A 13,451-nucleotide genomic window follows, 5' to 3' on the forward strand; every position below is an offset into this window, starting at 1 on the left:
AATGCTGACATATACTAGTAGTTAATAATTTGTGATGAAAACTTGTATGAAAAAAAAATCCATAAATTAAATGACCCAAATCTAAATGATGATGTTCAACGGGTAGTTTTAGTCTGCTTGCGATTTTGGAAGAAGCCAAGGCGTTCACAACAGACGCATAAATACGTTCTGTTTCAAAGACCGCATAACGTTAGTTACTTTATGAACATCAATGCATTTATTTACGTTATCTTATTAATTGGACAGAAATCTATTTGTTCCACAATATTAACCGTCACTTATTCTAATTGATATCAAAGCAATATACATTATTTACAAGTATATAGCATGTTGAAAAAATCATCGCAACGTGACGAAAAGCCATTTAAAATTGCCAAGGCAAAAATTAGATATGAATGGACTACTATATTAAGTACGTGTTGAAAAAATGCCAGTAATATTTAAAACATAAAATACTTCCGACTCCTACTCATAACGGTCGCTGGTTTTTTTTTTTTGGATTTTCATCATCAAAACTTTTATTTATCTAGTAAACGCTACAATAAGCAGTTTACTTAATATAATTTGACCTGAATTTAAATTTGTAGCTAATTACTGTATCTGCGAGTAACATCCTTTTCTGAGTGTGTTGGTGTCCTAGGGGGCATAACGTTATTTGGTTATTTTCAAGTATAAGTAAAAAGAGTTCATTTGGAGACTTGATAAGCCTTAAAAAAATAATGTTCAATGCTAAAATAATGTTCTTAACAAACATTGATTTCTTGTAGTTATTTCAAACAAATTATCTAAACTCTTACAAGAAAATAATGTTTTGACGAAAAAGGTCAATTGTTTATACCTTTGTTATTTAAAAGGAATAAGAAATCATTCTTTGAGTATCATGGGCCGTGGTCAAATCCAATAAAGCCCGAAGGGCTTTCTGATAGATTTGACCACGCTCTGACCTAAATTATCACCTCATAATATTCAAAGAAGAATTCCTTATTACTTATATTCAAATTATTTCCAATTTGTACACTTTAAAACTAAATTATTTTAAAACCACTATTTTTTATGTAGCACATGCTAATATCAAATCAAATATCTATTATGGTTCTTTAAGGATAATTAAAGAAAATTACTTCAAAGCACTTGATCTGCAACGATTATATTGCGTTTATTTTAATTCAGTCGTGTATAGCACCTGATCTGCAATATATATATATATATATATATATATATATATATATATATATATATATATATATATATATATATATATATATATATATATATATATATATAAACTAATTTCATGTGATTGTATGCAGTTCCGAATACAACGCGACTTTGATACTGTATTATCTAAGTTGAATTTTAAAGACAAAAACATTGTGGCGGTATAGAGATAATTATACATGTACACTGTATATAAACTAATTTCATGTGATTGTATGCATTTCCAAATACAACGCGACTTTGATACTGTATTATATAAGTTGAATTTTAAAGACAAAAACATTGTGGCGGTATAGAGATAATTAACGAGCTATTTGTTATATTACAGTAATATCATGTTTATGCATGGATAAACTTAAATATAAAGAAACATAGATAACTCTTATGAGGAGTTTTTACATTTTAGAATGGAAAATAAAACTCCCGATTTCTGAGGTAAAATATAAAGGCTATCTTACTTTTGGAAACTTTACGATAAAAATAATTTAAGTTTAACAATATTGTCAATATATCGGGATTGATTCAGAAAATTCAACCCGTCAGTTTTAATACTGATAAACCAAACGTCGTGTTCTAATTGGTTAATTAATATTTTTATCAGATATTGGCGTTTCGCGTTTACAAGCGTTTATCCATTAAAATGACAAATCAAACAGACAGTAAAGAGTCCCCGATGGGACATGTGAAATATTTTCTAAGCGATATTTCTATGACGAGCATAAATTATGTATTTTAATATTTTTAATAGTAAAATTTGATATGACGATCCAATATTTATCAATATTTAGTTCTAGCAAGAATTATTGTAGAAATCTTTCTTGTCTGATCAGAGAGCATTGGTTGAATAACACCTCGGCGTTAGGCTTAGAGAAATCAAATTGCGATTAACCAGTGGAGAACAAGGGAAAATCTCAGAGCGTAGAAGAGCCAGTTATTAATCATTGGTACAAAGATACACGAGCAAAAGGATCAGAGGCAGACAATGGAAGAGTGCAACTTTCCCCCATACCCTACCGACGGTAAGAGAGAGAGAGAGAGAGAGAGAGAGAGAGAGAGAGAGAGAGAGAGAGAGAGAGAGGGGGGAGGAGTATTATATAGAACCATCTTTAAAACAATACCTTGGACTTTCTGTATGACGTAGCTATCTAATTCTTGCGTCAAGTTAAAAATGACGCGGTTTCAATTCAAGCGAAATATGCACCGATTGCTTAGCCACACAAAGAAAGTGAGCGCACAAGATTGTAAGTTTGCAGGAATCCTCGTTACGAATCAATTGGGATTTAAATGTCTATAACCTCGAAAGGCTATGTACAGGTTTCAACAAAAATATATTATGTTGAGAGTCGAAGTACATGGCTATTCCGGTTATTAAAAAACTCACAAAGCTTTCAAAAAATGGCAATGAGAGGTAAACCGATAACTAGTCGGAAATGTTAATGAAAACATTATTTAATGAAGTTATATTGTGTTATCCTAAAAAAATAGTAATAAGAAAAGAATTTTTTTGATAGTGTTCATACAGCAGATCTATAGAAATCAATAAAAACAAATTAAAATTAAAACCGGTATATTATAATTCAACATCAAGTTATAATAACATACATTTAAAACAAAAAAGTTGAATTTTTTTTAAAAAGACCACCAGTTGGATTTGAACCCAAAACACTGAATGTATGTATTCACTAAATCCAGGACGAAACCACTGAGCCACGGATACTTGTCAATATATGCTCTATAAAGTACTGTTTGAAACACCACTGTCATATCAATGGACTTTGTTTTTTATCCTTCAAAAAATAATTTGAAAAGTACATAATTAGTCATCTCTGGGTCATCTCTCCATCTTTTTTTAAAATGCGACATTTTTAATGTTGAAATATGTTACCTTTACACGTTTCAAATTTGTGGAGAGAAGACCCAGAGACAACAAAATCATTTAAAAACAGTTGTAAATAAGTAGGATTTTGCATGAATTGCATCGTGTTGCTATATTTAGACCCATATTATAATAAAACCTTTTGCATTTCAAATATTTTTCCACTCATTCCACATCCGACAGAAACCAAATAACGGTTATAATTCGAAAAATATTCAAAATTAATTGATGAAATTTTCACTCTCCTTGTGCGCCCAGATTCCTGCCGAATCTACATCTTAAGCGCCCACATTCTTTTGTTGATTTCAAAGAGCCATGGCAGAGTGGCTGACAATGAAATAGACAGTCCTACGTCACATTGCTGTTTAACACAACTACCCAAAGTCCAAGCTCTTGTAAAAATGATTCTATAATGACACAGAGAGAGAATGAAAAAAGAGGGGAATAGTGTACTAAAATGTTTTTTATAATGGTTACCATTTATAATAATTTCAAGATTCCATTCAAAAAAGCAATAATGACATAAACAGACACGTCATGAAAAATTACTGCTTTTACGTAGGTTGTTCGGAAATTATTGAGACATATATTCTTTAAAACACCAGAAAGTAAACCAGAACACCTTTTGTTAACGTGAAAATTTTGAAGTTAATGACATCTTCTGTTCATTTCTGGTAAGCTAACAAACTTGCCTACATCCATTGACCAGGAGCAACCATAAACTCATCGCAACTTCATTTATGGGAGTTGATTTTAATCAACTCTCCTATGCAGTTACTCTGGCAAACCGAAAGTGAAACAGTGTTTGGACCTAAGCACAAATCATCACCGCTGACAAGACTAAGTTCTTGAAAATAATAGAAAAAAATTCGATGTAATGTATGCTGAAGCATTGTTTTTCAAGGAAACTTATCTATAAACAATTTGAAAATAGTCAAATTTTATATACTACGAACAGTTTAGATATTTTTGTAGTCTCATGTATTCCTACGCCAGAGTTAATATAGTCTCGTTCAACCAGACGCTCGGTTGTCTCCGTAAATCTGCGACAAGCAGAGAGGGGGCTCTCTTGCTTGTCGGATATTAACGGAGACAGCCGAGCGTCTAGTTAAACGAGACTAGAGTTCGATATCAATAGTGCTTGGATCCATACAATTTTTAGAATTGTTTCGATAACTAATACATACTATATAGTAGTTGAAATCTATCTTTAAATATTACACAACATGATTTATATGGGGTTTCTCGAAATTCTTGTCGGAAAAGTCTAAAAATTCATATTATAAAAAAAGTGCGTAATTCAAATACAAACTAGAAACTAATTGCCATGCAAGATAAATTGATTTTTAAAAAAATAATAATCGATAAAATCAATCCCGTCAGTACTTCAGTACTTTGATTATGTTTCTCCTTACTCCTATGATTTTAGAGCACCTTACATACGAACGGAAAACATTAACTATTCTTCATTTTTCATCTTTTCTTTTTATTTCAAAATTGCAGCAGTTGCATTTTCTCTCAATTCTTGATTTTTGTAAAAAAAAAAAAAAAATCAAAAAAAAAAATCGAGTTACCCGTATATCTTCCTAAAAGTCAACTTACTGTGAAACGTTTCTTACATTCATTCTGTATATATATACATGTATTAGACCTGTTGAAATAAGTTTGTATGTATAAAAATACTTGATATTTAGCCCCTTTGTTTTAATTCTAGCTAAGCAATAAGCAATCAGTAAATAAATCCCGATTAACTGAAGCTTTTGACCCCTTTCCACCGTAAAGTTTTTGTTTAAGCAATTTCTTTGCCAGAAAAGATGCATTTTTGCTGCGCCGCTTTGACGTCAAAATTCAATAAACAGTCGTAGTCAGATTCTATTGCTTGCTACATATTTTTAAACTATCACGTGCTACATATTCTTAAACTATTAGCTGCGCGATGATCAAGAACCAAAAAGGTTTCTTGTAAATTTTATCCATGTTGTTAAAAATTTCCCTATATATTCATTAATTACATCAGTTCACTCCAAATATAAAGGAAACAGATGATGAGTTCAACGGCTAGTAAAATTAGACTAATGATTCTTGTTTTACCGCTTTACACGCACATGTGGGAAATGAATCCAATTAGCTTATATTTCATTCATACATTTTTATTTTAAGAGAATTAACAAATATTAAACATTAACAGAAACGAAACATAATTGGATCATTCATATTTCAAATTATTTTTCAGTTTAATTGGTTCTTCAAAGTAAAAACGCACGCTTGTTTCGACCCGAAAACATGCAAATTTTATTTTTTTTAGCAAATCAATAATAGATTAGGGACAAAGTAAGTAATAAGGAATTATTCTTTGAATATTCATATCTTCTTTAATATTTATGAGGTTATATTTTCGGTCAGGGCGTGATCAAATCCATCATCAAGCCCTTCGGGCTTTATTGGATTTGATCACGCCCCGACCAAAATTTTTACCTCATAATACTCAAAGAATAATTCTTTATTCCTTTTGAATTATACTTATTTGAAAATGTGTGGTTGTATGTGTGTCTTGTAAGAATCAAAATGAAGAAACCAAATTTTGACTACGAATTCCTTTCAAAATAAAAGCAATGAACTGCGCTAAAACGGATCCCAGCTATTTGGATAGAAAACCAAACAATCCACTCTAGTAAATACATCTAAAACCATTTTAACAAGACCTTTGACTTTCGGTTGGACGTGGCTATCTTTTTCTTGCGTCAAAACAAGTTTAAAATGACGCGGTTTCAAGCGAAATATGCACGATTGCGTAGTCTTTGCTCAAAAGCCAGACAAATCTTGTTGATTTCAAAGAGCCATTGCTGAGTGTCCAGCAATGAAACAGGCAGGACTATGTCACATTGCTGTTTGACACAACTACCCAAAGTCCATGCACTTGTTAAAATGGTTCTATAACACAGTAAATAACAAAAGGAATAAATAAATTTTGTAATATAGACTCACATTAGATTACACTACTCATTTAGGTGAATTATATTGCAACGCTACCTTTGATGGCGTGCAGTGTTGGAACTACACTCTGGCGGGAACAACAGCCTTCGGGGCGTGTCCAGAAAGCCATCCATTTTACTATATGTTTAATGATCCGAAAGGTGAGCAAAATCGGCTTATAGAACATTACTTAAAAGTATATGAAGTTTTCGTGCTAATTTAGAAAATACATACTGTTCTCAAATCAGTACACGAAATAAACAGGTTTTTAAAGCTATATTGATAATTACAAAAGCTCTAGAAGCGGTCTTAAAATAAAGCATGAAATATTTCATGGTTTACAGGTTATTCCTACAGAAAATGTGAAACTAACGGTCATTGGTGGAACAATAGCAATGCTGGAACTCATCAATTCACCAAATCGAATTATGTCCCCTGTCTTTCTCCAAGTACCATTAAAAAAATTGAAAGTGATGTACGTCAAACCTATTTAAAAGACTTGTCAATGGATTATTTAATACATGTATATATTTTACATCAACTTGAAATGTCGATTTATTTGATTTGAGGTTGAAGTTTTTAAAAAAAACTGTTTTTTAACTGTGAAAGGACAAACAATATTATATATTCTAACAAATGGTTTAGATACAGTAGATAATAGAATGCTATAATGTTGGGTAATTCAACATAGCTGGAATAAATTTTAAATATAATAATAAATTAAACAGTTTTCTTTAATTTTCATTAACCGTAGAAATCGATTAGAGTAGTTTAGGTTTCTTTGATATAAAAACACAACAATGAACAATGAGTACGTTTTTCACGTTTTAATTTTAGAGCACGCACGTACCGATAATAACGTATATCTATATCAGTGGGTACTCATTATCCGTATTGCTTCTTGTTATTGCATTGATCATCTTTGGAAAATTCAGGTAAGTATACTTGTCAATTTATCATGAGCAGAAATCAAAGAAAGAAAAAGATGCATGTACAGTATAACTTTCTTTCTCACCTGGCCCAATGGGCCACGTGATTTTATGCCATCACGTTTCTCATCCCAATGACATTTTGTCAACTGTAGATGTAGCTCAGACAGACATGTTTGTTTCCTGGGATCCTCTTGTTCATAAAATGTAAAAACCTGACATATTTCAGACAACTCTGGTGCAAACGTGTCTTCATTCATTCCAACTTGTTCTCATCATACATTCTGAATGGATTTGTATGGATTGCAGTTTTCACCATACTGACGGTTCACCCCCAAGGCTTTTCGGTAAATATGTAACTGTTTAAACATCTACAATTATTATATTGCATACATTTGATATACATAAATTTGCTTGGAATAGTTTACCTATCCATAAGACCTTTTCTGCCTTTGAATCAAACTGTAATTCCAGAATGCGTTGCCTTTCGTTGGTTTGTACACCATGACGTGTTGTTATGGCTGGATGCTGGCCGAGGGGATGTTCCTGCACTTCTGTGTGGCGAACGCGTTTTCTAATAAGAAAAATCTGATGATAGCGTGCTGCATCGTTGGCTGGGGTAATTATTCAACTCCATAGCAAACAAAACTTATAAAGAAGAATGAACAAGAAAAGATAAAACAAATAATCAACAAATCAAAATTTTTGCAGAAATGGCTAAAAGGACTTGGAAATAATTTTGTTCTAGTCATACATGTACCTATGGAGTAGGGCTTCAAAGGAATATATTTGCTAATGTCACCACTCTCTAAGAAAAGAAAAACGGAATGAAATAGAAACAAAGTGTATCATTTAATAGCTAACTATATATTGCATAAAAATTGAGTCTGAACTCATTGTCAGCGCTTAAAATAATAGATAGTCACGTGTTCAATAGAAGGCCTTTCTTTGTAATGGTATATACTAAATACCCAAACCAATCAATATAAATAAACAAAAAGAAAGTTTATGCTCATTAATATATTGAATATGCATGATTAATACATGTAATTAACCTTAGCTTTGGTAAGGATTAGAGCCCTCAGACCTCCAGTTCGAAAACAACGACTATACTTATAACATTTAACTTTGACTGAATAAATGAATAGTTATTTTGCAATATTTTAAAACCTCTTTTGTTTGATATGGGCCCTGAAGCGCATAATTTCTTTGGTAGTCGTCTTTGTAGCCAGTAGATAAAAATATTTTCTCTTTTAATCTTAATGAAAATAATTTTTCCTATCTGAACTTTAGACATTTACTTTATTAGTTGCTGAATGTGACGATGAGAGAAGATTTCTTTAAAATTAGCCTTTTACGGCTTTTAATATAACAAGCAATTCTTAAAGTTTTACTACTCTCTTCACCTGTATTTCAGTTTGTCCTGCCATTTCAACGGGGACGTACTATGTTGTAATGCTTGTGGATGAAGAAAGATCAAATATCAAGTAATTTTAAATTTAAACGAAATAAGGCTCGTATAATTATTCATTGTTCAGGAGATTTTTATTTGAAAATCTTGACAAACAAAAAAACATGTTAATAAAAGGTTTGTTCATTCATTTACCTATACGTGAAAGACATTGGTAGAAAAAAATCTATTCAGTTTTTGAAAAGAAGCGTTAAGTACAGTATTATATATTAATGTGTGTGCGCGTGTGTTAGAATTTGACGGAAAACGTTCTAACCTATTACCATATTTTTTTATTTCTAGTTATTTGCCGAAAAATATGGACTATATCTGGATTATACTTGTTCCTATCATCCTTTTTCAGCTGGTAGGTCCACGTTCCCCCAAAAGTATGTTAATTGTTTGCGATCTTATAGGTATCCCGTCTGACGTTTTGTATACTAGACTATGAAACCATCAAGTGTAGATGTTAATGGAGCAATTGTCTTGATGTCGAGACGGAGCAATTGTCTTGATGTCGAGACAAAATAAATGTTAAAAAAAATTTTAAATGAATTTCGCAGATCATTTTAAACTTGACTTTTCACGTTGACAGAATATTGAAGGACAATATATGATAATTGGTACAATGCCCCAACAAAAAGATGTACTGTACAAGAAGCGAAATTCACAGCATAAAAAGATACGAAATTGTAGCATGAAAACTACCTTTGGATTAATTGGTGCATTAGAGAACAAAACATTGAACTTTGGTGAAGCATAAATAAATTTTTGAATGAAAAATTAAGATACAATTATAAAAGCGGCATCAGGGTGGTATTCGAATGGAAGTGAACAAATATGTTGCCTTTTTTATATTAAAACAATTTCGTTTTTAACAATTTTGTACTATTATTTGTTATTCAGACTTTGTTGAGTATCAATGTTGTTAACACATTACAGTTAAACATCATATTCCTCATCAACATCATAAGAATACTGCGATCTAAAGTACAAAGAGTGGACAATAGGAACTCATCGCGATACAGGTAAGAATAGGGTTACATACATTTATCATAGTTTCCAAATCATTCAAATACAAGTACAATAGCATTGTCGAGTATATTTGTTTATTTCAGCTGTTGTATTTTTTTGTACGTTATGTTTACTTGTGTTTTGGGTTTGTTTTTTTTGGTAGAAAAATTGCCCGCGCCATCTTAATTCTGATACCTCTCCTGGGGTTGCAAAACCTTACCATAGCAGTGAAGTTTGACTCGGTCTATTATAGATACTTCGCCGCAGTCATGTCATCTTACCAGGTGTGTCCTTTATGAACAATGAAATATTATAACAATGAATATTATTATACTTTCATGTTAAATACTGAAATCTGATTGGTTTAGACGCAGTTGATAATCCGTTCTATTACCCTCAGCGTTAGCAACACACTTAGCAACGGGTAATACAACGAATTGTTATATGCGCGTAAATTATGCGCGTACAGTTCGTCGTGGAATTCACGTCATTTCTATATAAAAGCAGTAAAAACATCTAAATAATTAAGACATTCAGTATAATAAAATAAATAGTGCCTGTTTGGGAGGGTAACAGTTGAAATTGACACCCCGAGAAAACCATTGTCAACCGACGCGAAGGTAACAGTTGACCTCCCAAAGAAATTGACACCCCTCGAAAATCCCGCTTCGCGTCGGTTGACAATGGTTTTCTCGGGGTGTCAATTTCAACTGTTACCCTCCCAAACAGGCATTATTTATATATTGGTACATGTATCTTGTTTGGTGTTTACACAGAGTGACCATATTTGGTAATTAGGTGTCACGTGGTTTTGCCTGTTTTGGTCACCATTTGTGTTTTCTGTCAATTATAACAGAATGGTTTTTTTTAATTTAATGAACAAAATGAATTTAGAGCATACGTCGGATATTTCCTTTAACAAGACATTCTATTTTGTATCTGTTTTACCATTTGTGACAACACCAATGTTACTTTGCTGTCTGTTTTAGGGAGCTGTTGTTGCCGTTTTGTTCTGTTTCCTAAACAAAGAGGTAAATTGTTAATTTAACGCATTTTAAACATTGAGCCCTTGTTATCATTCAATATTTCACAATTTATAAATGTATGTTTTTTTCTTATAATAGATATTGCAACACGGTTTTTTTTTAATACTGAAACTTATTAAGTATATCTAAATACGCTACAAATAGCTACGATTAATCTGCCCCGAGTATTCTACGAGTTCATGCGATTGTTTCTCGAGTATTCCTCGGGTGTCCTCCAAGTGAACGGGAATGTAGTTCGATTTGATGCTACATGTAATACAATACGAAAACAGGCGATCGGGGCGAGTGCAATACGAGAATCTTTCGAGTGATATACGAGTTAGTACGAAAATACGAGACTAGTTATTGTTTCGCAATATAGTATTTCTTCTTTTGATTACTAAGTTACATCGTTCACTAATTATGTAAGTTTATTACAGAACCTTGTCTTTCGAGATTTTACGTACAGTAATTTCTTCATCCTTTAAAAAAAATTTTGTTCTTCATTGATAATCTTATTCATGGAACAAATCGAACATTACTGCTGCCGCTTTCATGATTATTCAAACAATTCATGAACCAAAACAATATCACGATCTTCGTAAAAATGGCCACAGTTATCCAGCCCTGTCTCACGCCACAATGGTTTCACTTTTATAATGAACCAGTGCCATTGATGAAGACTATCACGAAGTATAAGCACATATTTCATTTCAAAAATTCTATGATTTCCACAAATAATTTCCGGATTTGCGAGTTATCGTACCTTGCTGTGGATAGGGCACCTTAAATATTTATAAGGATTTCCATAATCCCCAGTCTCGAAATCATACCTGCATACACCTTTATTTTTATGATAAACGTTGGTTTTGTAGGTTTTAAGAGTTATGAGCAATAGGATTATCACTTTGAGAGGACTCTCTGCAAATTTCTCGATGGGAACAGAAAAAGTTCCTATGATGTTCAACATAGGAAGGAGTAGTGGCAATCAGATTCCTAGCCCCGAAAAACTGGAACCAGACCCTCTCCTGTAATGACGCTATTGTAAAACATGTTGTCACCTCTTCAACCGAACCACGGCCTCTACGAATAGCAAAGGGCCACACTGTTCCCTACTGGACTTTTGTTCGAGGAAGATCTCGGCTGTCTGAGGCATTACATATTTTCTGCTGTAATATTGAAAGCTGTCTGTCCGCTACCCATTTTTTCAGTTTTCTGTTTTATCTTCGAAGAAGAGCGAGTCGTCAACCGTGTCTAGAGAATATAAAGTCATTAACAGATAAACGGCTCAGAATCATGAGATCTACGATAATGCTGATCACATGTTATCATTATACTTTTCCATTGAAAATTTTATACTTTTTTTATGAATAAAGTCGTGTTTTAGAAAAGTTTTTGTTTGTACTGTCTGAAGTCACGACCCAGAGTCCGTATAGATGAAAGAGAACTCAATACATTAGTTGTGGTTTGTAACGAGGGGGAGGTGAATTTGAACTGTCAAAAATTAAATAAGTCGAACATTTATAAAAAAAAAATTTGGAGGGGGGAGGGGGGGGTAATAATTATATATTTGGGATGTGTTTCACGCTCCCTCTTTTGCAATTGGATGCTATCCTTACCAATCATATACTAGTATGCTGAAGGAATATGTAAAATTGCATTATTTTGTTTTAGTGAAACAGCTTCTGGTTCATTAGAAAGTGTGAAAATGTAATCAATCCATGCTGAGTCATAAAACGTCAATAATAAGCAATAACAATAAACCAATTTTTTTTATCAAATGCATCGTCGAATGAATCTTTGAAAATAGCCTTCATTTAATATTAAACCTTAGTCACAACTGTTCGTACGTGCTTCTACGGATGGTCTACGGGCGGATTTTACTGAAAATCTTGCGAGACACGAAAGTGCATCTTACGGTTTTGGAAGGACGTACGCTTCCCTTAAGCAATGGCTTCTTGATACTTGGTTTCCTTACATCTGAACATATAATTCTTATCCTCCATTGTATTATTTCATTGTTAACTATATGATTTTAATTTGTACAGTTTCGTCAGTTGGAATCAGATCTTTTGGTGATGATACACTCCAAACAATAGATAAATGTCCGAAAACGCGTGTTGGCTTGTTGGAGGTTTCATGAGGCTGGGTCAAACAATAGAATAATCTCAGGGTTGGAACAGTATTAATGCCGTTCGGAAGAGAGCGAGCGTAATAGTTTTGTTATGTTTTTTTTTTTTAGTTGGGTGAGGACTGGGGAGGGGAGCTAACCAAAGATTCACTATTAAAATCAAACAGTTTATAATGTTAATATTAGACTTAATTTTTGTGATTCTTTTTTAACATGAATAGCGACACGTGATAATTTTCATTGTATGTTCATTTTTAATTAAAACATAACTTGTCCGTAATTGAAATAAATAAAATAGTATAAACAGTGATACAATGTGAAGTAGCATTGTTGCAATAGGTACATCTGGAAATATTCCTTATATTGTTTAAGGTTTAAGTAAGTATATAATATAACACTAACTGATATATACCCAATTCAAGTATAACATTTCCATTCAACCAGACGCAACAATAACAAAAACGCGAATCACGCATCGCAAGAAGACCAACAATGAGAAGCCATGAAATCAAATTCTACGATTACATATGCACAGTTTTAACACTTTTTCGACCAATAATGTATCGCTATTGATTATCGATACCCATACAATTTATACGTGAATGTTGAAATCATTATAATCTCATCAAAAATTCATAAAATTTCATTCGATGTTTTCTTGGACGGAGGATCAAAAAAGTATATATAGCAATCGAAAAAAGCTGTTGCAAACAAAATTATAGCGTTAACCTAAACAAATGGTAGCTCCTTTTCTTATAACAACATTGTTCATTTAAGTTTGATTACTAGTATGCTTTTCGGGGGAAAATAACAAGATTTTCCACAATAACTCAAA

General features: G+C 32.4%; 1 protein-coding gene across 1 annotated transcript; it reads left to right on the top strand.

Moving 5' to 3' along the window:
• The first annotated feature begins 2,200 nt into the window (after positions 1–2,200).
• LOC128192296 (calcitonin gene-related peptide type 1 receptor-like) lies at positions 2,201–11,934 on the top strand. Its single transcript, XM_052864887.1, has 12 exons — positions 2,201–2,237; positions 6,103–6,228; positions 6,412–6,542; positions 6,905–7,002; positions 7,226–7,343; positions 7,471–7,615; positions 8,414–8,483; positions 8,750–8,813; positions 9,389–9,474; positions 9,624–9,744; positions 10,450–10,491; positions 11,361–11,934. The coding sequence occupies exons 1-12, from the start codon at positions 2,201–2,203 to the stop codon at positions 11,517–11,519; spliced, it is 1,197 nt and encodes a 398-aa protein (XP_052720847.1). The 3' UTR covers positions 11,520–11,934.
• Positions 11,935–13,451: the final 1,517 nt, after the last annotated feature.

Source organism: Crassostrea angulata, chromosome 1 (genome assembly GCF_025612915.1).
Source record: "Crassostrea angulata isolate pt1a10 chromosome 1, ASM2561291v2, whole genome shotgun sequence".
Classification (NCBI taxonomy): Eukaryota; Metazoa; Mollusca; class Bivalvia; order Ostreida; family Ostreidae; genus Magallana; species Magallana angulata.

Excerpts from the sequence above, each read along its gene's own strand:
- LOC128192296 (XM_052864887.1), top strand. The coding sequence starts at position 2,201 with ATGGAAGAGTGCAACTTTCCCCCATACCCTACCGACG. Across the intron at positions 6,229-6,411 it reads TATGTTTAATGATCCGAAAG|GTTATTCCTACAGAAAATGT; the intron begins GTGAGCAAAATC and ends CATGGTTTACAG. Across the intron at positions 9,475-9,623 it reads AGGAACTCATCGCGATACAG|AAAAATTGCCCGCGCCATCT; the intron begins GTAAGAATAGGG and ends TTTTTTTGGTAG.